This window comes from Equus asinus, chromosome 15 (assembly GCF_041296235.1).
Source record: "Equus asinus isolate D_3611 breed Donkey chromosome 15, EquAss-T2T_v2, whole genome shotgun sequence".
Lineage (NCBI taxonomy): Eukaryota > Metazoa > Chordata > Mammalia > Perissodactyla > Equidae > Equus > Equus asinus.
In genome coordinates, this window is record NC_091804.1 from 29757730 (window position 1) to 29783439 (window position 25710).

Here is a 25710-nt window from a genome sequence, read left to right on the forward strand (position 1 = left end):
CTGTGATGGCCTTCACTGCCAGGCTGGGTGCTGAGAGTTCAGTCTGCAGACAACAGGGGATGAATGGAGGGTGTTCGGCTAGAGAACGGCGTTGTCAGGAGGCTCCTTGGGTACCAGTGCTTGGAAGAAGAAGAGGTTGGAGCTTGTGGCACCACTTCCGCTACTCTCAGACCAGAAATAAACCTCAAATGGCTTCACAAGCAACCTTCTCCCCATCTCAAGTTGCTGGAAATTGGGCTGCCCCAAAGCCTTGAATCTTCCCCGCCCTTCCTCCCAGCTGGCTCATTTCCTCATCTGGCCCCTGTGTTTATAAGCATCTCAGCCTCTGCTGTCACCTTCAGTAAGGCGGGCTCTTACAAAGAGACTCTGCCCAGGAAGGAGCTGAGGACGTGATGATGGCCAGACTATACTGTGTGGTAGTGGTCCTACTGCTGCTGGCAGAGGTCGCCAGGTTTGGAGAAGGGGCATCGAATCCTGGGTTGGTGGCCAGGATCACCAGAAAAGGCCTGAAATATGGTAAGGGGGTTTGATCATTCCTACAGCGCCCATTGTTGCCCACCAGAGTGCTTTGGTAACCAGGACAGGCTCGGGTTCTGCCACTCCCTGTCTTAGAAACTTTGGCTATGTCACCCCTGGGCTTCGGTTTCCTCATCTTAACTATCAGAGGCTAAAGATAGGACTAGATCGGCATTTTTCCCAGGGTGGTCTGTAGACCACCTGCATGAGAACTGCTCAGACAAATAAATACAGATTCTAGAGATCCACTGAAGATTGACCGAAGCTGGGCCTGGGAACCTGCATTGTTAACATATGGCTCAAGCAATAGTGGAAACCCTACGGTTTGACCACACTGAACTAAATGATGCCTCAAAAGCCCCGCTGTATTCCACCACCGTTTCCACGGTCTTGTGGAATGAATAAATAACAATGATTGTCATTTATCTGACATTTTGAGTTAATGATCTAATTTAATTCTCAGGCTCCGGTTGGCATCACCATTATTATTACCATTTTACAGATGGGGGAACTGAGGCTCAGGGAATTTAAGAGGTTTGCTTGGGATTCTATCAATAGTAAGCGGCAAATCCTGAATTCGATCCCAGTTCACGTTATCACAAAGCCCAGCCACTCAACGGTTACACTTAGCTACGTTCCACTGAACGAGCTGACTCCCTCTGTTTGCCTGCAGTCCACGAACGTGTAGCAGCCGCCCTGCAGAAGGAGCTGTCAGCCATCGAGGTCCCTGATTTCTTAGGAAGCTTCCAAGTCGGTTGGTTTGGAAGAGTGAGCTACGAGTCTAACGGGTGAGGTCTCTGTTCTCTACCACAGGGGCAGCAGAGGAGGAAGAATGGGGGCCTGGGGTCATGGGGGAGGGCCATAAACTTGGGACCATCACTTGGACTAATGGCAGAGGGATCATGACCAGCTCTTGTGGGGTTTTCTGGAAGGTTCTATGTGTTTCTTGAATCATCAGGATGGGAGGGAGACACTTAGAAATGATTCACCAGCCCCTACGTCAGTCCTGCAGAGATTATCCCTGGATTTTTGCTCTGCCAAGGACTCCTGGCTACTCTCTTAATTGCCCAGATTAGGGACCTGCTTGAGACATACCATCCATCCCTCCAGAACATGGTAAGGGTCTGTAATCCAGGACTTTAAGTCTTTCTGGAACCTAGTCACATATTATTTGCAGAATACCCCTTGAGGGTAGCATCCACACATATCCCCAGTGAGGAATAAAGCAGAGGACCTCCTGGTTCCTGGTGACAAGCCCTGGTCCTCGTCACCCTCCCCATAAGACTTAACTGATCTTAATCTCCCTCCAGCTTGTACACATTCAGTCTTAAAGCCCTCACCCCTTACTCTTTTTTCGTCCATTCTTTAGTTGCATGGATTTTCCTTCCGGCCTCCTCAGTGTCCAGAATAGGTCACTGGGGATGAATTATCTATCACTGATAGAAAAGGCTGCTTCTTGGAATCCTTTCCAAATCTCAGACAATTTCCTGAAGTCAGTAGTCAAAGAAGAGCTATTTTAAATTTGAAAACACACACACACACACACACACACACACACACACACAGATATCCAGGCCACGCCTCTTAGAGGGCAATGCCTTCCCACAGCCTTAGAGCACCCCTTGCACCTATTTTTCACAGCAGGTTCCTGTGGTCTGTTAGCACATCCAGATTTGCCACCAACTGTGAACTCCTCAAGGGGAGGGACTGAGTTTTGAATCTCTGTCGCCTCTGTGCCTAGAACCAGGTCTGACAGAGCAGGATCTCAGTGAATGTTGAGTGAAGTAATGAGAGTGGATCTGACAAGAGCCACAAACCCAAATGGTCACAAGGGAGTGGGTAACGTAGATGAGCATGCTGGTCCATCAGGGACCAGCCAAGAAAGCAGAACCCACACCAGGAACACCAATGGAGGGGATTTAATATAGGGAATTTGCTTCAAAGGTGTTAGAAGAACTGAAAAGCAAAAGAGGGAGTGGCGAAGCAACCCAGAAATTAGTAACAACGAAGAGTCTCTAACATCCCTAGAGCTGGAGAGGTAAGAAGGGGAGGAGGGGTCAACAGACCACAGGAGCCAGTCCCTCCAGGGTGGCAGCTAGGATCATAAAGGAAGGGGTTGTCTGGCAGGAGCTGGTCCCAACACAGAAATGGAGCCACTGTCAAAGACACAATCTGAGGCATCCCCTGTCTTCTCCCCTTTTCCTATTCACTCACCTCCCCCCAGTGCTTCCCATTGGCCAATCCTAACTAGAAGCCAGTGGCAAAGGATCCTGGGAAATGTAGTTTGTACAGGGCAGTCCCATCCAATATAGGTCAGAGCAAGGGAATGGCAGGGAATGGACCTGAGAGCAAATGCGAGAATGACCAGCGCGATGTTTACCTGGAGGGCACCTGCCCCATTTAAAGGAGGCAGCTGCTACTCACCTGCAGTTGATTGATGCTGTAAGGGAACATGATTATTGTCTTTTGATTTTTTCAAGAGAAGCCAGAAATTTAGGTCTTTTTTCCTTCACATTTTTAGGGTGAAATTCCCCAATTTTAAAATGTTGGCAACTGATTCAAATTTTTTTAAATGCTGTAGGAAAAGAAAAGCATATCTATAGTCTATGTATCATAAATATGACCCACAGGTGACCAGCGGGTGATCTCCTATCTATATCGTGAGCCCTTATTTGTATCTGAAGCGTGGGGAGCCCAGAGGGGAAGCTGGTTCCTGGAGGAGCCCTGGCCCCAGCTGCAGGGACAGGACACAATGCACAGCCAGCTCACAGGGTCCTCGCGATGTTGAAGGTGGAGTGAGCAGGATGGACAGGAGCAGCGAATGGGGGTGGGTGTCAAAGGCGAGAGGAAGGTCTTCGGTCTTGGAAGGCTGGGGAAGTCTTCCTGGAGGAGGCAGAGTCTGATCAGACCTTGAAGCATGTGAAGGAGATGGTTTGTTCGTCCTGGGTGGTTTAGGTCAATACATTTGAAAGAGAGTGTGACACGTGGGAGGGGTCTCATTCAGAGGACTGGTGTGCCCCTGGTTTGTCTGGGTTTGATGGTCTGCCTTCCTCGCCCAGCCTGAGGATCCAGAGCTTGGAGCTCAGGAACTCGGATCTCAGTCTTCGCCCAGGGCGGGGTGTCCGCGCCTCCCTCTTCAATAACTACGTGTCGGTCAGCGGGAACTGGAAGGTGACGACGGCTTTCGTGTGAGTAGTCCTTGGCTTGGAATGTCTCTCAGCTTTGGGCAAGGGCTTGTCCTCCCACCCCAGGCTTTCTGGGTTCTCAAATGCCCAGTCTATAAAGGACCCAGATCTGACTATCCCTAATCCTCAGTTTTATTATCTGTAAAATGGGCTAATAATAACCCACTTCACGGATGCAGCTGTGGATTTAATACAATAGCAGCTGCAAGGCATTTAGCAGATAGTATTTACATAGCAAATACTCAATAAACACTGGCTATTTGCGCTAATGGTAAGTTGAGGCTGAGACAGGACACACAGCTGGTCAGTGGGGAACCGGAAGGCAGATCTGAGTCTGCGTTCTTCTGGCTCCTCTTCCTGGAGGTGACTGGTTATACACCATCTGCTTCTCATTTCTCCCAACCAGCATCCTAAATGGTACTTTTGGTCTGAGTGTGGATGGCATTTCCATCTCAGTTTCCTTGAACTTGGGCAAGGACCCGTCTGGACGACCCACTGCCTCTGTGGTCCACTGTGACAGCTCCATTGACGGCATCGACATTAACATCTCTGGACCCCTAAGGTAAGTGACCCCATACACTTGCTGGAGATTGTCAGAGCTGCTTCGGCATCCAGATCACCCAGGGGACGTCCCTGATGGGGCATAAGGGCAAGATTTAAAATCCATCAAGATCAGAGGTCAGTGAACTGAGGCCTGCAGGCCACATGCAGCTACCGTCTGTTTCTGTAAATACAGTCCCACTAGCGCACAGCCACACTCGTTCGCTTACATTTTGTCTCTGGCTGCTCCAGCACTATGACAGCCCTGTTGAGTGGTTGCAACAGAGACCATATGGCGTGCAAGGCCAAAATCATTTACTTTCTGGCTCTTTAAGAAAAAGTTCGCTTACTCGAGGGCAAGATTGTCTTTAATGGCAACCCAGCATACCACAGTGACTGGCCTGGAGGGGATGCTCGGGGAATCTCAATGAATGATGGCAGTCTCCGGGGTGAGTGGCACTCTTTAGGGACTTACCTAGCCTTGGAGCAGGGACAGTGTCTTCAAGGAAATGATATCTGAAACTAGCCTTGAATTCTAGCAAACGGGGAGGAGGAGAGAGTTTTTCTAGCAAAAGGAGAAGCATGTGCAAAGATCCTGAGGCATAAAAAAGCCTGTGCTTTCCGGAGGGTAAAAGAAGGTCAGTGTACCTGGAGGGGAAGTAAGTAATTAGAAGAATTGAAGGGAGTGGGCAGGAGCCAAACTCTAGTCTTTGTTTTAAAGTTAGGCAGTGGGAAGCCTTTGGAGAATTTTAAGAAGGGCAGTGATATAATCAGATTTGCTTTTTTGAAAGATCACTTCCTTTAGAAGAGATTAAAGAGGGCAGATTGGACAGAGGGAGGCGGAGAGGAGGCAGAGGCAGATGTCCAGGGGAGAGACGATGATGCCCCCGGCAGCCAGTGGCAGTGGAGGTGGGGAAAGGATGCTCCTAGGCGTATTTAGGAGGTGGGATTGAATTTGGGCAACAAGAGGAGGAACAGTCCAGGCTAACTTTGTGCAGTCTGTGACCCACGGAAAGTCTCTTACTGCTTCAGTCTTTAGACCTTGACTCGTTGTTGGAGGGGTACCCATAGATGTCGGAGGGGGCAAGCTTTTCTGGAAGCGGCATCCCAACCACAGGTGTCAGGCCCTCAGCCATGGTCTCTACAGCCAGTGTCCCTCAGGCCCACCCAGGGGCCAAGGTTCAGCTGAACTATGAGTCCCAGGCTATCTCAGGGGACGGAGCCCCAGAAAGTTCAGGATGCTTTCTGCAGAACCCCAGGAAGCGCTTGTGTCTGAAGTTCCCTCATGAATTTATGGCACACACATTCATAATCTGCATCACCAATCTTTCAATCAGCAAGCATTGAATGGCAAAGAAAACTTTATGGGAGAAAAGATTTTCCTGGAAGTAATTCCACCAGCTTAGTTCACTGATTTCCCACCACCTCTCACGGTGACCCCCCAGACGAGAACACAGGGTGGAAGGCCCTGTTCTGGGCCACATTCTCACAGAGCGGGGGCTGTGGCTGGGAGAGGCTCTCTGTGGGCAGCTCCACCTGAAGGGGTTAGACTCACATTGTGAGCTCCATGAGGTTACCCCCCAGAGACCCCTCAGCAGCTAACTCGGTGCTTGACCCGTAGGAGGGGCTCAGTAAATGTTTGTTGAATGAATGAGTGAGTGAGTGACTAATTGCTAAACTTCCAGGTAAGTTGTTTGGTGGACTTTGGAGGGTATAAAGAATAGGCCTTGGGGCCGGCCTGGTGGCGCAGCGATTAAGTTCGCACGTTCCGCTTGGGCAGCCCGGGGATCACCGGTTTGGGTCCCGGGTGTGGACATGGCACCACTTGGCACGCCATGCTGTGGTAGGCGTCCCACAAATAAAGTAGAGGAAGATGGGCATGGATGTTAGCTTAGGGCCAGTCTTCCTCAGCAAAAAGAGGAGGATTGGCAGCAGTTAGCTGAGGGCTAATCTTCCTCAAAAAAAAAAAAAAGAATAGGCCTTTATTCCCCTTCTTATACCTTAAAGAAATTTAAATGTTTTCGAGTGGGTAATTCATCTGTATAGTTCAAAATTCAAAAAGTGCAAAAGGGAACAGAATGAAAAAAATCCCTCTCCACTCTGGTCGCCCCCCCCATCCCCCCCCACTCCGGCCAGTTCTCCTTGGTGGAAGCAGCCAACGTTAACAGTTTCTCACGTATCCTTCCTGAGCAAGTCTATGCCTGCACACTTGGATATTTTTCTCTTTTATTTTTTACACATGTGGTAGTGTGCTATATTCACTATTATTTCTCTGGCTGTTCTCAACTACCAATGTATTTATGAGCCCTTCCACATCAGAACACAAGAGTTTCCTTTTTAAAGGATCCCATTATATGAAGACACTAAAACGTATATAATTAGGCATCTGTTGATAGACTTTTCGTTGGGGTATTTTCTTCCAGTCTTGGGCTGCTGCAAACGGTGCTGCGAAGGATAACCTCGTGCATAGTATCATTTTGCACCTGGGCAAATGAATTACAGGATGAATTCTTAAAGTCATGTGTGCAGTTTGTGATTTTAATACATACCAACAAACTGCCCTCCAGGGGTTTGCAGTTTCTGCTCCCACTAGCAGGGTGTGAAAGCGTCTGTTTCCTCTCACTGTCACTAACACGGTGTGTTACCAAAGGTTTAGCTTTTTGCCACTCTGAAAGCTGAGGGTATCTTGGTTTTAATCAGTGTTTATCTTGTTGTAATGTTGAGCATCTTTATATGTATTTGCGTCACATACTTCCTTTTTTCTGCACAGTCTGTTCATATCCACTCCTATCCTCTCTGTCCACCTTTTCCCCCTTCCCAAACAGCCCTCAAGACTTCTGACCTCTAAATTCGCCAGCCTCCTTTAAGTTGCAAGTTACAAAAATTCAACTCAGCGGCTGGCCCCGTGGCCGAGTGGTTAAGTTCGCGCACTCCGCAGCAGGTGGCCCAGTGTTTCGTTGGTTCGAATCCTGGGTGCGGACATGGCACTGCTCATCAAACCACGCTGAGGCAGCGTCCCACATGCCACAACTAGAAGGACCCACAACAAAGAATATACAACTATGTACCGGGGGGCTTTGGGGAGAAAGAGGACAAAATAAAATATTTAAAAAAAAATTTAAAAAAAATTCAACTCAGACATTTCGGCCTTAAGAATGGACTTGACTGGCTCACATATGCCTGAAAAGTGCATGGAATGAATCCAAAGCTGTGTCTGGATCCAGGAGTTTGACTCATGTCACCAGGAATCTCTCTGTCCCTTAGGTCTGCTTCTTTCTCAGGCAGGGTCCTCCATCCTTAGAGTGGCAAAGATGGTGGCAAGCAGCTCCAGGCTTCCCTGGCCATTAGTGCTGCCATCTCAGCAAGTGGGAACAGCCTTCCCATACAACATGGGAGGGGGCAGGGGCTGGGAAAAGCTCTCATTGGCCAATGTGGGGTCACATGCCCATCCCTGGACCAAGCATTATGGACTCTTATTGGCTGAGCCAAGGTCTAGGACCCACCCTTAGACCTGGGAGTAGGCGTAGGGTTAGTCCCACTGAACCACAAGGACTGGAAATGGAGAAGAAGTGGGTTTGAAGAAAGGAAAGGCTGCTGGAGAAGTTAAAATCAGAGATGTCCATAGTTAACATCCCAACTTACATTTCTGATTCGGGAGAATACAATGGGTCACCCTCCCTTGGATTAAATTTAAATGGCTCAGTCCCATCTTGGGATAACATGAGGAAAGGTCAGATTCATGGATAGCCCTCCTCTTGGGAGTCTCAGTTAATCACAAAGTGGGTCCTGACCCTCTTTCCTCTTTTCTACAGCCGGATCCAGAACTTCTTCCATGGAATTATGGAAATCTATTTCAAAAATATCTTGGAACAAAAGGTAAACAAAAGAATCATCAGATCCGTAGTTAACACAAGGATCTTTGGCATGTACGTATTTGAGATTTGGACAACAGCCTTGTCTCTTAAGTATGTTGTCATTTGAATTTGCTTAGCAAAACCTTCCTCATTCATGGTGCAAAGGCAAACTTCAAGGCTTTCTCCAGTTTGTGTGACCACATATGCTGAACTGGCATTTGGAACTGACACAGTGTTTGATATCTAGTTGTAGGTAATATTAGGGAGATATGGAGAAGTGACTTTGGACCCCTCCCTCACACCATACACAAAAATCTACTCCAGGTGTTCTAAGGATTTAAATACCAAAACAAATCTAAAACTTTTTAGGAGAAAATCTAGGATATCTTTCTCACCTTGAGGAGAAGAAAATGTTTCTTAAACAATCAGATTCCCCCTGCCCCCCAAATGCACCATATTGAGAACAGTCGTGGGGTTGGCTGTCAGGATCTCTCACGTCTGGAAAAAGCCCTGGTCTTGAAGGCAAAGAGGTGGCTTTTCCATTTCCCCTCTGTGTATCTTTGGGCAACTTGATGGATTCCCTCAGAGCCTCTGTCTCCTCATTTGTAAAATGGGGACAATGACCCCTACCTTGAAGGGTGTTGGTGAGGATTTGATTAGATAACATAGAGGGCCTGGTACACAGCGGGTATTCAGAGCAGTCACTATCATTACTGTTTCAGTGTCATTTCCCACCTGGATTTTGCCTCCTTGAGTCTTCCCTGTTGAGTGCATGAGCTCTGCAATCAGACACTTTAGGATTAAGCCCCAGCTCTGCCACTTTGCTGGCTCTGAGGCCTCGGTTAACTGACTTAACCTTTCTGAGGCTTAGGATTCTTGTCTACAAAATAGGAGTAATCATAGCATCTACCTTGCAGGGTTGTTGTGAGGACCATATGACATATACACATATGACATATATACCATATGGTGTATATACCATTATGTCATATACACAGGCATCAACTGGTACAGAGGAAGAGCTGGGTAAATGGGGCTAGGTTATTTTCATTGCCCAATATCCCTGTGCTGAGGCCAGAGGCATGTGTCCAAAGGAGAATGGGGCTGATGCCAGAGAGGCTGAGCCCAAGGAATGGACAGTTTCAGAGGATGTGGTCAATGACTTTGGCCTCCACGGAGCCGTGAGTGCAAAGCCCTGAGTGGCTCTGCAGAAAGAGGACCTCTGACCAAAGGACCTGGGGTGGGCAGATTCAGGCCCCAGAAGGGCTGGCTGCCTGGGTAGCGCTGCTCTTCCTCTGTGGTCCAGGAGAGGCCAGGTCGGGCCCACCTGACCCAGGCTGCCTTGGAGTTTGAACAAAACAATGGTTCCCAAAGTGAGAAACTTCCCCCAAAGGAGAGTTGATTTTAAGTGATGCAAAGTGTCAGTATTACGTCATGCAGGATGATGGAGCAAACAAGTGATTCCCTGTCAGTCCTTTTTCTTTCTTCTCACATCAAAGGGGAAGCAGTTTGGGGCCAATGTATCCTGAACACTTTTGTTTCACAGAAAGGGAGCATTATCCAACTAGACAACAGTGTCTAGCCAGACTTCCAGAGCATTTTTCCAATTCCTCGTATTCTTTTTCCCAGTCACTTTCTGTTTATGCCAAGGGATACCAGTTTCCCATTGACAGAAGTGATATAAAGTTTCTGTATTTTTTGCTAAACATATGTAATTTTTAAAAGGCCACTTGGCATAAAGAAAATTTTAAGTCTATTAATAGATGAGAAAGGCAAAGTCATAGGAACAGCTGAAGTCAGGAAATTGTGGACTAGGGGCTTCTGAGATCTCCCCAGCCGGAATTCCTTTTTTTTTTTTTTTTTTTTTACTTTATATTATTTTATCGAGGTCACATTGGTTTATAACATTGTGTAAATTTCAGTTGTACATTATTATGTTTCATTTTCTATATGGACTGCATCATGTTCACCACCAAGAGTCTAGAATTCTTGATTTATGGGGGACTAGGCTGGTGGCTGACAGAGGAAGGAAATTCCCGGGGACCCCCCCTTGTGGCTCTGCTTTGGGGCCCTCTGGTGGCCCTAATCGGTACTGCTGCAGACCAGGCACCACGCTCTTTACAGATCCCTCATTCCCAGGCGGCAAGGAACCCAAGCAGGAAGAGGACGGACACAAAGGGACTGAGGATGGTGGGGTGGAGCCGCCGATTCACAACCTGCCTCCTGCACCTAGACACTCTTCTGCTTTGTCCCCTCTGCTCTTTAATAAATACACCACCTGCCACTGAGCCACTGAGACATTGAACTGAGGACCATGACAATAGCAGACCCTATGGCAGTGCCGATTGACCACCATCCACTTTTAATGTGGATTCCAGAAAAGTCTAGGAACTTAAGCAGGGCCCACCTGTGTGAGAGGCCACTCCAGATGGGACAGTGACCAAGTGCTGTGTGTTGATGGGATTGTGGTCTCTTCTCCCTTTTCACCATACTCTCCCTCCCCTCACACACCTACCTCCACTGGGGGGTGGGGGGGATATAACCCAGGTTCCTGGAGTGATGGTGGGGATGGGGGTGGGGGCATTGCCAAGGAGAGAGGCGGAGGAGGACTCACCTGGCTTTCTCACCCACTTTCGGCAGATCTGTGAAATGGTGAGGATGTCGACGACCTCACGCCTGGAGCCCTACCTCCGAACTCTGCCAGGTTTGGAGCCCCTCTCCCTCCTCTGGGTGCAGAAAGATGCCCTGGTACCCGGGACCGCTGGCACCATCACCATGGTCTCCCGAGAGCCCTGAAAGAATTTTCCCCATGGAGCATCTCTCCATCCTAGAGCTGGACATGGGCTGACTCCTCTCTTGGGGTCTGCTCTCTGGAGGGGGAGTAAGGCACTGCAGGGCGCTGACTCAGAAAGCTGCTAGGAGCTCGCGGTGGGCAGGGGATGGCAGAGCGTCCAGTGTGTTGGCTCCAGACTGCCGGCTTTAACAAAACACGGGTGCTCTGAGCCCCCTGTGCGGAGCTGGGGGCCCTCCAGCCCTGCCCCTCTGGCTGCCATGGGGCCCTTTCACAGTCTCACATCAGGTCAGGCCTCCCCCTCTCCTTGAAACCCATCAAAGACTCCTCAGAATACCGAGCCCAGCTGTGGGTGCCAAGGCCTTGTGTGGTCTGGCCCTGACCGCCGCACCACACTGCTGTCCCCAGCTTCCTCTTGGGGGCAACTCGGCCAGCCACTCTGGTCCCTGTTAGTTCCTCTGCTGTGCCATGCTCCTCACTGCTGCAAGATCTTCGCACATGTTGTTCCCTCGGCCAGGAATGTCCTTCCCCCACATCCACCCCCACTTCGCCCAATCACCATCTACTCCTCCTTCAGATCTCAGCCCAGGCAACCCCTCGTCTGTGTCCCTGTCCAAATCAAGTTCCCTCCCCCGACTCTGCCCCTGTTCTATGGCTGGCATCATCCTACAGACTTACGCTAACAGAGTTGCAATTTTGTACTTATTTTCTCAAGTATTTGACTATTTTTTTCCCCCTCTGGACTGTCAGCCCCATGAGGACAGGGACTTTGACTATCTCACTCAGAATTTTATCAGCCCATTGCACTGCGCCTGGCATATAGCAGGGGCTCAATAAATGTTGCATGAATGAATGAGTGGATAAACTCTCTTTGTGACGGAAGGCAGCATGGATCAGTCCCAGCCCCATTTCCATTCTCCAAAGGCTACAGTTCATGTGAAAGGAGCTCCCTGGAGTTATGCAGTACACAGCTGGTACAACTGTGTTTGGCCACCCTGTTCATAATGCTGTTTCTTTCCTATTCCATAGTCACCTCGATGATTGACCAGGTAGCTGGCATTGACTACAGCTTAGTAGGAGCTCCCCAGGTGACCTCCCAATGCCTGGACACACCCTTCAAGGTAAGGGGCTGTGGCAAAAGGGCTGTAGAGCTGAGGGTTGGCAGAAAATCAACTCTATCTCCCAGAGTCAGCTTCTGCCCTCCTTCTCCAGTCCATCTGCCTGTCAGTCCACATCCCTGGCCAGTGCCCTCAGTGGGCATTTGTGGTACTTAGCACTGCAGAGCAACACCTCAGACAGGATCTCTGAGCCAACGTGGTAAATCTGTCAGGAGTCTAGAAGCCATGAGTTCAAATCCTGGCTCTACCACTTAAGTGCTGGGGAAACTTGGGAGAATTACTTAACCTCTCTGAGCCTCTATTGAATTGGAATAATAATAGTCTTACCTGGTAAAGTTGCTGTAGGAATTAAGTGAGATGTGTATAAAGTGCTCAGCAAGTGCCTGGCACATAGGACACGTGTGAGGTGGCACTGTTATTACTACCTGTCTCACCCCCAATAGTAGACTGAAGGATGGCTCCCTAAAATGTCCATGTCCTAATCCTAGGGATCTGTAAATGTTACCTTATAAGGCAAAAGGGACTTTGCAGGTTTGGTTAAATTAAGGATCTTGAGATGGCAAGATTGTCCTGGATTATCCTGCTAGGCTCATTGCAATCACAGGGCTCCTTATAAAAGGGCAGCAGGAGATAAGGGGCAGAGCAGTGTGACCACGGAAGCAAGAGGCTGCAGCGAAGCAAGAGGTGAGGGTGACGTGATGAAGGGGCCACGAGCCAAGGTGTGCAGATGGCAGGAAGCAGATTTGCCCTTGAAGCCCCCAAAGGGCCTCCAGAAATGGAAGAAAATAACTCTGTGTTGTTCTAAGCCACTGAGGTTATGGTTATTTCTAACAGCAGCAATGGGAGACCAGTACACCCCCTCTTGATTCCTCTCTTCCACAACTCTCCTGTGGGTTAAGCCAGGCCCTGGAGCGCTACTTTCCTCCAATTTTATTTAACTAGTGCTTATATGCTCTTACTCTGTGCCAGACGCTGTTCTGAGTATTTGTACAAATATTAACCTATTTAAATGTCATACCTCCTCTCTGAAGTAGAAACCATTAGCATCATCCCCATTTTACAGGTGAGAAAATTGAGGCACAAGGAAGTTGGCGACTTGCCCACGGTCCCAGAGCTAGGAAGTGGCAGACCAGGATTCAAACCCGAACAGTTAGGCTCTGGAGTCCATGCTTTCCCCCCCCCCGGGCTGGGCTTCCTCTCCTGCGCCCTGAGCCTGGGAGACAGAGGATGCACCTCCCCATCCACAGCGACGACTATAATGGGGGATTTCAGGAAGCTGTCAGGGCCTAGATGTTGTTGGCCAAAAGGAATCTTTCAGGATCCCTGGCCGCACATCCTAGAGAAGAACCACCAACCCAGCCACCGGCCCGGGCACAGGCGGCCTCCCCCAGGCAGGCTCTGGACGCCTCTGCCTGACACCGTCTCTCGAGGAACCTTGGGTGACTGATAGGTCCTTCTGTCTCCAGGGTGAGTTCTTTGGCCGAAGCTGGCACTCTCCAGTCCCCTTCGATGCTCCGCCCATCAGGCTGCCCCAGGAGCATGACCGCATGATCTACTTTGCAGTCTCTGATTTCGTCTTCAACACGGCCAGTAGGGTTTACCACCAGGCTGGGCGCATGAAGTTCATCATCCAAAATGAGCACGTGAGTCGGGGAGGGGAGGGGGCTGGAGGTGCCAGGAGAAAGCGGCATGTGGGACTGTAGACCCGCTGTGTGCTCTAAGGAGCCAGAGGAAAAGGTGGAATTTGGAGTCTGTCAAACATGGGTTCAGATCCAAGCTGTACCTCAGTTTCCCTGTCTGTGCACATGGACCCCAATCGTGCCTATTCCCCAGGGATTGTATGAGAGATTGTAGAACTCAGTGACACATAATACATATTAGCTGTTATTAGTAGTACTTTAAAAAGTAAGACAGACTCTGGTGTCTGGTCATATCAGGTCCTCTGAGAAGTGGATGCCAAGACGACACTAGACTTGTAAGAGATTTATTAGGAAACGCCCATGATGCGTAAAGGAGAGAAGGAGGAGAGCTGGGGCGGGCCCTCAGACTGTGATGCAGGGCTGCTGCGCGGGAAGGGAGAGAGGGCAGGAAGGCAGGCGCGGTCGGAGAAGTGCTCCTGCGTAGCTCCGAGAAAGTCTCAGGCGAGCTGACAGGGAGCCCCAGAGCAAAGCCTGCTTATTAGAGCAGGGCCATGTCAGGCGGAGATTGGAGAAGACCCCTCCAGGCTACAAGCCTGCGTGTGGTCTTTCAGAGCCGACCACGAGCAGTTACAAAGCTTCCCTGGCAGTCTCGCCGGACCAGGCTTGGTGCATGGCCGGGGCTTGACAGCCTCTGCGGGAGATGCAGCTAGGGGCTCAGGCCCAGCCCCCCAGCCACCCCTGGGATGGCCATGCTCTTATGCATATCCGCGTTCCTAGCTAGACACCTCCGTTCAGAAGCCTCCTTATGGATGGGGAGGGGGGAGCCTCAGCTGAGACATGTCCAGGTGCCTCTGCTGACATCCCTCAGTGGGGGCCTTGAAGACAGTCTTCTCCAGTCTGGTGTGGTACTCAGTGCTTTTCCACTCCTGGCCTCTCCCTTTCTCTGCCCCCTCCACCCCTGGGTCCATAAAACAGCAAGAGCCTTTTGTTCAGGGCCCCCTTGGCAATAAATGATCCCCCATCTGCCCCTCGCAGGTGCCATGTCACCAGGAAAAATGGGACACTGGGGGGCAGCGCCCTTTCCAGTCAAGCCTCTTGCTTACGCTACGGCAGTAAGTGAATAAAGGCTTAATTGTGACTTTCAGTTTGCTCATTGTCTTAATTGACCACCTGGAATCCCGGCAGCGCTCTGACAAAATTCTCCAGCTCCACTGCCCCTGCCCTGCTCAGTCGGGGGCTGGGGGCTGCCAGCGTGAATGGAGTGGGGCCCGAATGGGAGGCGGCAGGGGGCCGTGAGCCAACTGCCCTCCTCGCAGCTGATCCCCTTGCAGGCAGGTCTGAGCGGCGCCCCTCCATAGCCAAGCACTATGACAAGTGCTATAGGAGCAGCCCAGGTAAAGAGTGGGGATCCTGAGGAGGGGAGATGGAGGAAGGTGGGCTTTGAACAGGTGTCAGCAGGGCTCACCATCTGAAAGATGAGCAAGTCCTAGGGGTGGGTAGAGAATGGCACCATGAGAGACTGCTGGCAAAGGAGTCTGGGTGAAGCCATCTCTGGAAGCACGTTAAATCCAGATTGTGGAGGCTCTCGGCTCTCATTGGCCCTTTGGGGGAGCATCCTGAGAAATAATAAATAACAATAACAGACATTCATTAAGTACTTACCATGTTCCAGGCACCACACTTGGCGCTTGACCCATGTATTTCATTTAATCCTCTCACACCCTGGACCATAAGTGCTATTATTACCATCCCCATTTTACAGCTGAAGAGCCTGACAAAGCTGGCCAACAATGAGTCAGCTAAAAAGTGGCGGAAGCAGTACTTGAACTCAAGCTGTCAGACCTCAAAGTCCACATCCCTGACTGCTACTGTGTCCTGCTTCGCGAGTAGCTTCCTACTTCTCCTGCTGCAGATCCCCCTGGACTCTTCCATCGCCCTGAACACCAACTCATTCCGGGCCCTGATTCCTCAGGTAAGCCTCTGCCCACTCACCACAAGCCCTTGTCCTCAGCCACATGTGGAGACGGCATTTGGACATGGATGAGCTGTGCATCAACTTTCTCCAGGCAGACACCTTACCTATTAGAGCAGTGGGGAAGGATAAAAGTTACTAAATTAATTTTTTTTGTACAAAATTCCCATCATTTCTGACTCCTTGTGGCATAAAGACGCAGAATGTGGATTCAGATTGGCTGGGTTTGAATCTGGGGTCTTCTGTTTTCTCTCTTGGGAACTCAATCTCATTGGTCTTCACTTTCCTCATTTGCCATATGGACAATAGTACCTGCCCCACTGGGTTGCAGGGAGGATCAAATGGGAGACAACAGAACTCAACCAGCATAAATACACAGCTTCCTTCCAGGACACAAATGGGGCCATGTTGGGCAGGCTAATAATTTGGGGCTAGGCCAATAATCAATATGTGTTTGATGTTTATGTAGAGTCTAGCTGACAAGTGGCAGGAGCAGAGTGGAGAAGGCACTCAGCGTCTCCTCTCTTCAACCAGACAATTCAGCTCTGGCCTCAAACTTGCACGCTAGTCAACACAGGCTGGACTGCATAGCAGGCAGTGTGGCGACCATCTGCTGTTATGGGAGCAAGCCCATTGGGCTGTCTCACCCATCCCCTTTATCACTTTATCAAAGTGCTCTTTCCAACCACAACAGCTGCCTATTAAAATCCTGTGATATTTCCACTGCTGGTTTAGGGCCCTTGGAGATTTGAGCCTTGGAGTTCTGCACATCTGGCATATCCCCAGTATAGCTAAGGGTCCCTCTGTCTGTCTCCTGCCCTCCTTTGAGTCTCTGCCCTCTTTCTTCAGCTGGCCAAGTTGTACCCAAATATGCAGCTAGAGTTTGAGACATCACCTGAATCAGCTCCTTTCCTGATGTTCACCCCTGGAAATGTGACCCTCTTGCCTGTGATGGACATCCAAACCTTCGCCCTTCCACCCAACTCCTCCGACCGCAAGCCACTCTTCCAGCTCAGGGTGGTAAGTCTGATCCTGGCCAGGGCGGCAAAGGGTCATGCTGGCCCTGGATGTAAGCCTCTCCCTCTGCTCTCCTTCAGCTGAAGGACCAGGGGACTACACAGCTGACAGATGCTGGGGGCTATTGATTTCCAGGGCATAAGTGGGCTTGGAATTCCTGGTCTGAACAGCCAGGCTTCCCAAGGGCCTAGTTAATCAAATCATATTCTGTCAGAGTTGCCAGAAACCTGATAAGTCATTTACTCCAGCTGAGTTAGAAGATTTTAGCTTTCTGTTACATTCGCTATAAAAATTTGTTTGATTTAAAGCATAACCCTATTTAAATTGTTTTAAATAAAAATCATCAAATTTCCTTTTTAAAGAAGCTATAAAACCTAAAGAACTCTTAAGATAGCAATACTCTCCAAAGTGAGTTACAGATTCAACACCATCCCTATCAGAATCCCAGCTGGATTTTTTGCCAGCTGACAAACTGATCCTAAAATTCATATGTAAATTCAAGGCACCCAGAATAGCTAAAATGATCTTGAAAAAAATAAAGTTGTAGAACTCATACTCCCTATTTCAAAACTTACTATAAGGCTACAGTAATCAAGATAGTGTGGCCCTGGTACAAGGATAGATATATAGATCAATGGAATAGAATTGAGAGTCCAGAAATAAATCCCCATATTTATAGTCAATTGATTTTCAACAAAGGGACCAAGACAACTAGAAGAATAGACTTCCAAGAAATGGTGCTGGGGCAACTGGATATCGACATGAAAAAGAATGAAACTGGACCCCTTCCTTACACCATTCACAAAAATTACTCCAAATATATCATAGACCTAAATGTGAGAGCTTAAACTATAGAACTCTCAGAAAAAATATGCTGGTAATTTTTCAAGACCTTGGGTTAGCAAAGCCTTCTTAAATATGACTCAAAAGCACAAGCAACAAAATTAAAAATAGATAAATTGGACTTCATTGGATTTCATCAAAATTAAAAACTTCTGTGCTTCAAAGGACACCATTCAAGACAGTGAAAAGGCAACCCGAAGAATGGGAGAAAACCTGCAAATCATTTATCTGATAAGGGATTTGTATCCAAAATATATAAAGAACTCTTACAACTCAGTAATAAAAATGACAAATAACCCAATTTAAAAATGGGCAAAGCACTTCCACTTCTGAGAAGATGGAGGGGATACACATTTCCCTATTCCTCCTGCTAAGTACAACTAAAAACCCTGGACGTTATAAATAAGACAAACATAAGAAGACTCTCAAAGGTGAAGAGAAGAAGGCAAATCAGCTAGGGACCTTAGGATCTAGGGAACAACATGATGATGAGTGCCCTGGGTTTTCTTTTTTCCCTTCATATCCCAATTTGGGGTTGACAAAGTCAACCCAGAAATACCAACAAATACAGACTTAAAAAAAAAAAAAAAAAGCCCCAACAAGTCTCCTCTCTCTAGCCAAAGGGCCAGAAAAAGGACAGCCTGGTAAGATAGAAAACTTTTAGAAATAACTGCTCTACTGCAGCCAAACATCAGAGAAAAAATGTGGCCCTTACCCCACCCATATCGCCAAGGCTGATTGGGGAGCCTAGACTTCCACTCTCATGAGGTTGTGACAAGGTGCCCCAACACCTCTGCTTGGGTGATGTCAGTGGAACAGAGAAAAATATAAGTGAACTAGAAGACAAAACAATAGAACTTACCCAATCTGAACAACAGAGGAAAAAATAGACTGAAAAAAGAAAGAAAAGAGCCTCAGCGACCTGTGGGACTATAACAAAAGATCTAACATTCATGTCGTCAGAGTCTCAGGAGAGGGCAAAGTGGGAAGGCTGAAAAAGTGTTCCAAGAAATAATGGCTGAAAACTTCCCAAATTTAGCAAGAGGCATAAATCTACAGATTCAAGAAGCTGAGCACACTCCAAACAGGATAAACCCAAAGAAATCTATGCTAAGACACATAATAATTAAATTTCTAAAAAACTAAAGACAAAGGAAAAATCTTGAAAGCAAACAGGAAAAAAATGACCTTACCTGTAGGGGGAAAACTGTTCCACGGGTACCATGTTTTTCACCAGAAACCATGGAGGCCAGAAGAGAGTGGTACAATATTTTTCAGGCTGTCTTAGTCAGCTTGGGCTGTCATAACAAAATATCATAGACTCGGTGGCTTAAACAACAGAAATTTATTTCTCACAGTTCTGGAGGCTGGGAAATCCAAGACAAGGTGTGGAAGCAACACACATCATTTAGGCCTACATTCTATTGGCCAGAACTCAGTCACATGGCCACACCTAATTGCAAAGGAGGCTGGGAAATGTAGTCCAGCTGGGTGCCCAGGTGACAAAGGAAGTGAGTCTTGGTAAACACATAGCGGGCTCTGCCACAGGACTTTCCTTGTCCATCTTCAATACTTCTTGGTCACTTTTCAAACTGATGCTGACCTTGCCCATGCCGAAGCAGAAGCCAGCCTTCTGTCCTTTGACTGTGACACAAATAGTCTTCCCTTTTTCCCACCACAAGCCTCTGGGACATCAATTATATTTCAAAGTGGAGCTATTCAGTGATGTCACCACAAGCACTCACTTCAGAGTTGTAGGTAAGAGCTCACCTCCTGGTAAGAGGAAGTGGATTCAGGTAGAACAGCTAACCATTATAGATGGGACAGGCTTTACAAGGCCTCCAGATTCAGTCCCCTGGTTCAGCTCCACCCCTCGCAGGCCAGGCTCCATCTTCAAACACAGTTGCCAGTTGGTGGTGCCTTTAAATGTCCGTAGGGCTCGGGGACTCTCTGAGTTTCCCTTGGTATCCTGCTCCAAAGCTCAGTCATGCTTTTGGGCAGAAGGTCTCCCTATTTCAATGCTCTGTGTCTTTAGTTTGGGCTTATTCCCCCTTCTCGATGCTTCCATTAAGAGGAAGACCTCTGAAACCTCAGCTCACCTTTCTTAAAGTCACCTGTGGAGCCACCAACATCCTTCATCCTCAGTCCATAATCCTTAGGTAGTTGCTTTTCACCCATAGTCCCACATCTGGCTGTGGTGTCTCTTTCTGGAGATCTGTCTTCTGGACTGGGAGCCAACAGGATGCTTACATGGGCTGAGAATCTGGGTCATCCCCTTTTGCTTTTCTAGAGAACCAGCATCTCTGCCACCATCGGTGTGACCTCCAGCAGGATTATTGCTTCACTGACCTCAGTAAGGTAAGAGGCCATGGGTGGGGGATAAAAGGGGGTGGGATGGGTGATCAGAGCATCTAGTCTGCTTCACTGAAATGGCTGGGGTTGACCCTTGGAAACAGAGATCTCCACTGGGACTGGCTCATTCTTTACTCCAGGAGCCCCTCAGGAAAAGGCATATTTCCAATGTCCCAGGGGAAAAGCCAGAAGCCGAGAAAAGTTGCCAGGTAGCAGAGGTTACCTTCAGGCCCCCTATCACCTTGGGCTCCTCACTTCCCCCCTAAGGCATCAGTAGGAGGAGCTGGAACTTCTGCAAAGAGGGTACTTAGGAACGATCGCCTAATTGGAGAAGGTGGGGCTCGAAATGGTGTTTGCAAGGACTTTACATATAAGATTGAGAAAAACTGTCAATATTACACATCGAAAAGTGGAGAAGATTTTGGACGGAGGACTGAAGGTGCCCCCAAGCCACTGCTTGCTGCTTCACTGCCCAGATACCCAATCAATAGGCAAGTATTGATTTAACCAGTGAGTCAGCGAGGAGAGAGTTCGAGCTTTGGGCAGGAGGGACTACACCACCTGCTGAGGCTGGCACTCGCCCTGGTGTTGTCCTCTTTCCAGAACCCTCACCTGTGTGCCACGTCTCACCCACTCTGGGTGCTTCTCCCTGCTGAGGTACAGGTGCAACAAGTTCATCAGAGGAACTAATTCTTGGCCTCAGGGTTAGAGGTCTGTTGGCTGATAGAATGCCCTGACCCCGTTAAAATGAACATCTCCTTAAGAGGTCTTTAAAAAGAGAAGTTAATGGTGAGCGTTTGGGGCTTTTGGGGGTCCTGGAATTTGAGTTTATGCATAGACCTGGCTTGGGGGGTGGTCTCTGCAGTACTGGGGAGGACAGCCAAGGGCTTAAACTATGAGGAGACAGCAAAGCGAGAAGGATTTGAGAGGATCTCACATGATGATTTTATCAAGGAATTATCAAAACTACTCTGCCCATGAGCAGAAGGCAGAGAGATCTGTCCAGGGTGCTTAGAATCCCCGGACAAGGGGATCAGGCCAGCAGGCAAGAGGAAGGCATTTCGAGGGGGTCAGTGGGGGAAACTGGGGTTCAGCTTGTGTAGTGAGAGCAATCGAGGGGCCCTAAGTCATTCTCCCTTCCTCACTCCATCAGGTGCCACCTGCATACCAGCATCATTTGTAGCGCCTCTTGTTTCCATTTTTGTTGTCTATTCCCATATCATAAAAATAATGCATGCCCATGGCAAGAAAAACTTGGAAATTATAAAAGTATTAAAAAAAACCCAAATCACCCATGACCTTGCCACATAGACTATCACGATTGTTTCACAGTTCCTTCCAGTCTTTTAAAATACATTTTTATATAATTGGAGACACACAGTGCATTACTTTTTGTATTCCACTTCTTCCAGTTAAGATTTATATCATCATTTCTTCAAGTTATCAAAGATGCTCAGCAAACCTATTTTGATTTTTAAAAAAAATTTTTTTTTTTGAGGAAGATTAGCCCTGAGCTAACATCCACTGCCAATCCTCTTTTTGCTGAGGAAGATTGGCCCTGAGCTAACATCCGTGCCCATCTTCCTCCACTTTCTATGTGGGACGCCTGCTACAGCATAGCTTGCTGAGCAGTGCCATGCCCGCATCATGGATCCGAACCAGCAAACCCCAGGCCACCGAAGCAGAACGTGTGCACGTAACCGCTGCACCACCGGGCTGGCCCCACAAACCTATTTTTTTTTTTTTCCTTTTTCTCCCCAAAGCCCCCCGGTACATAGTTGTGTATTCTTCGTTGTGGGTTCTTCTAGTTGTGGCATGTGGGACGCTGCCTCAGCGTGGTCTGATGAGCAGTGCCATGTCCGCGCCCAGGATTCGAACTGACGAAACACTGGGCCGCCTGCAGCGGAGCGCGCGAACTTAACCACTCGGCCACGGGGCTAGCCCCCATAGTTGTATATTCTTAGTTGTGGGTCCTTCTAGTTGTGGTATGTGGGACGTCGCCTCAGCGTGGTTTGATGAGCAGTGCCATGTCCGCGCGCAGGATTCGAACTGACGAAACACTGGACCGCCTGCAGCGGAGCGCACGAACTTAACCACTCGGCCACGGGGCCGGCCCCCCACAAACCTATTTTGAACAAAGCCACTTCTTCAATCACAGGGCGTGTTTAAGCCTTAAGCCCACAAGCACCACATTGCAGAGGGACCCTTGGGTGCCCAGCACCAGAAATGTTCTTGGACATAAGCACTGCACACCCCACTGGGGTGACTGCAAAAAAGTCCCAGCCGGGGCCTGGGTGACCCGTGCTTCTCTCCTTCTCCCCACAGTAGGCTGACCCTGGAACTGAAACACTCCAACGTCGGTTTCGTCAATGTGAGTTTTCTCTCAGCATTTCTGGAATGTCTTCTCCACGCAGGGCTTCATGGGGCTCCAGGAGAAGCAACGAGGTCCCAGACAGAGATACACTGCTGTCTTGCAGAAAATGGGAGACTCCACCTCAAAGTTGACCATCCAACAAGGACACTGCTGAGGGCTAAAGGGTGGCAGGACATGGACATTAAGAGTATAAACTTTGGAGGAAGATAGATCTGGGCTCTTATACCAGCTCTGCCACTTGCTAGCTGTGTGACCTTGGGCAAATCACTTAACCTTTCTGAGCCTGTTTCTCTGATTGTAAAATGGAAATAATAATAGCATCTACTTCAAAAGGGGGGTATAATATGAAATGGGGCAATGAATTCACAAGACACTTTGACAAAATGTCTCACACACAGTAAGCACTCATGTAGGTTCACTATGGCAATAATAGTGGCCTAGGTACATAATGTCTTATCCAAAGCCCTTAGGACTGATGGGTTTCACAACTGAGAATTCTTGAGAGGTGATATGGGGCATGCACCCTATGTGATATGACACTCACAGCAGGATCTGGGGCAGCACTATATAATCAAATACATTAATATTTCTGCAACAAAATTTAGAAATATTCACACAAAGTGGAATAAAGAAACACTAAATAGTGCCATTACAGTTCAGGTTACGTTTTGCCATAAAATGAGCTTGCATGCACTAATGGAAAATGAAGTGCAGAGGTTTGGGGCTTGGGGGGTTGTGAAGAAGGAGCCGTTTCTCTGGAATGGTGACAGTTGCAGTCAACCTCTGTTTTGCAAATGGAATGACATGTTGATGTTTCCAGAGGTGAGGGCCAGATGTTCCTCCCTTGGACCTTTATTTTTATTCATGTCTGTCTGCCCCCTTTGCTCTGGCCCCTCCCCTGCTCCAGGTGCAGTCGATGGAAACCATCCTCAATTACTACGCGTTCCACATCCTCTACCCCTCTCTCAACGGTAAGAAGAGCTGCTGCTGCTGGCCCCGTGCAACGCTTGAATTCTCCCCTTTCTGTAGCATTGATGGTTCACTGATTCGAAAAGTTGGGCCTCTTTCTCTGCTGGCTGGGGTACTGGCAACCCATGATCCTGGCCCTCACGGAGTGCACGCTTTGTTGGGAAGGCAGAGGTGTAACAGGCAATGACGACACCATTTGATAGCTGCTACAACAGAAGGAAGCACAGGGGGCTTTGGGAGCCAGGAGGAGGCACTGAACATGACCTAGAGGTCAGTCTAGATGTCTAGGAGGTGAGGGCTAAGTTGAGTCCCAAAGCACAAGGAGTTAAGCCAAGGGAGGAGGAGCATTCCAGGCGGCCCCATGGAGTTGGCATTCCTGGGCGCTGGGCCAGGTCAGGTCACTGGCTTGCTGGGCAGCCTTGATGGGAGCACTGCTTTGCTGCCTGAGAACCCAGCAGGCCTCCTCCCACGCCAGGGCCCTCTCCAACTGGCCTCACCATCTGCCTTTTATGACCAAGAGCAAAGAGCTGTGAACCTGGCCTGGGAAAGAGAAGTGGAAGAGATGGTGGTCCTCGGGGATGAGTCCCTGGATACAAACACTGCATGGTCCAGGCCTGGCCACTTCGGGTGGTGGATCAGGGAGGGCTCTCGAAGGGACTAATAGAAGCCCAAGAGGCTGTCCATTCCTGAGGAGGCTGCACTTCCCAAGCGTTTGCCTCTACATGCCCCACACCCCCACCCCCAAAATAAAATCAGCCCTGAATCCACTAGCTACCACATTTCAAAAGAGCCCACTCTCTCACTGGCCAGCTACAAACGCAATGTTCTGTGTCTTTACACCTCCCCAGCCTTCTCTGTCCAGCCCACCTCTCTCTGCTCTTTATCTTCCAGCAAAGCTTGAAGAGGGATTCCCGCTCCCTCTGTCAAAGGACACATCCCTCAACGACTTGGAGCTCCAAATCCACAAGGTCAGTGGGAAGGGGCGTCTAGGTGGGGAGTTCTAAGACCTCCCGGGAGGGCTGCTTTAGGGCTGGTGGATACTAGGGGGAGCCCCTGACTCCCACTTACATCCTGGACCTAATTTTTATAGAAAAAAATATTTTTTGAAAATTTTCAAGTGTAAATGGCAAGTTTTGATTATCTGGAATCTTGGCTTCATGTAGAATAGCTCAGTTCCCAAGATTCAGTTCAAACATGGTAACTGAGCATCTACAATGTGCACAGCCCTTTAGCCGTGTATGACAGGAGGGGAGCGTGCAAAGGGGTCAGATTAGACGCATCACTGCTGGGTTGATGAGGGGCCACCTGAACAAGCCTAGAATCTCCTCAGTGGTGTGAGAGGCCCCCCCTGGGCCACCAGCGAGCCTTCCCACCCACAGTAGCAAGGGATGGTCCTGGGGAAAACTGACCATGCCTTCTAGAGGAACAAACTTATCAGGGGCGACACAGACAATCATAGTGCACTCTATGATATAAATCCAGAGGGACTAGTTTGCCAGTGTCTTCATTGTTCATAATATGTTCTTACTCTAAAGTAATCTGGAACTAAAGCCTCATAAAATAATTATGTCAGAGGAGTAAACTAGGCAGCATCCAGGTGTGCACTGTCCTCCTGGGAGAAAAAAATTTTGGAGGAGGAGAGTGACATCTATGGATGTCTTCCAGAAATCAGAAGATCTGGAAATGTGGATAAATTCCTGGGGGTAGGCAGCTGAGAGGGACAGTACTTTACAAAGGCCTCCAAGACCTAAGGGTTGGTGTTTGCAATGACTTGTTTTTTGGTTCGAGTGAAAACTTGTCTCTCCCAGTAAATGGTGAAAAGGGTTCCCTTTCGGGAAGCTCCTATTCTGTTCAGGTCAGAAAATGATCTTTCTTGTGTGTCCTTTATGCCTTTTCTCCCAGAACTTCCTGCTCTTGGGGGCCAACATCAACGAGGCTGAAGACTGAGGAGGAGCAACTGTGGCTGGAGGAGGAGCTGACACCACAGCTGGACCGGCCCCCGCCCCTGCGGAGGTCCAGAGGCGGCAGCCATTCTGCCTCCTCTCCCACGAGAGGACATGGACACTAGTCACCAGGGAGCCTGTGGCATCTGAAGACACACCTGACCATGGGACACCTTCCCCACCTTTCTCCTCCTCCTCCTTCCCATGTCCTTACATGCCCTCTTTGCAGCTGTCCTCAGGCTTTCTCTGGAGAGCGCAACCATGACTCCTCACCTGTCTGTCGTTAGAATAAACTTCGGTAAAGGAAAAAAGCAAGAGCAGTGCCAAGTCTCTATGTCGCCCAAAGCATCCTGCTCCACATTCAACATGCAGAACAACTTAGTTGTATGTGTCATTTGATGTCATGACACAGGGAAAATGTGAGATTTAAATAAAGTCCGTAAACCTGGTCTCTGTGGCAACTACTCAACAGGGTAGGATTTACACCATGAATGCAAGCCTGGTTTGCAATTAGATTTACTAACCTATCATACCTGGTCACGTGAGTAATAATGAGCAAGTCTGAGCTGCTTTAGAACTGTGGCTCCATCACCTCT

General features: G+C 48.8%; 1 protein-coding gene across 2 annotated transcripts; it reads left to right on the plus strand.

Annotated features, from left to right (window-relative positions):
• Positions 1-335: 335 nt before the first annotated feature.
• On the plus strand, positions 336-25563 carry LOC106835090 (lipopolysaccharide-binding protein-like). Of its 2 annotated transcripts, XM_070485920.1 has the most exons (15): positions 336-516; positions 1190-1304; positions 3576-3704; positions 4108-4263; positions 8054-8117; positions 10736-10799; positions 11916-12007; positions 13471-13647; positions 15407-15616; positions 16466-16636; positions 19767-19834; positions 22154-22199; positions 23110-23173; positions 24063-24139; positions 25074-25563. In XM_070485920.1, exons 1-15 carry the CDS (start codon positions 393-395, stop codon positions 25116-25118), a joined length of 1602 nt encoding a protein of 533 aa, XP_070342021.1. In that variant the 5' UTR covers positions 336-392; the 3' UTR covers positions 25119-25563. The 2 variants fall into 2 exon arrangements, with proteins under 2 accessions (XP_070342021.1, XP_070342020.1); XM_070485919.1 differs by lacking the exons at positions 24063-24139; positions 25074-25563 and having other exon boundaries at positions 365-516; positions 23110-23492.
• The last annotated feature ends 147 nt before the right edge of the window (positions 25564-25710 follow it).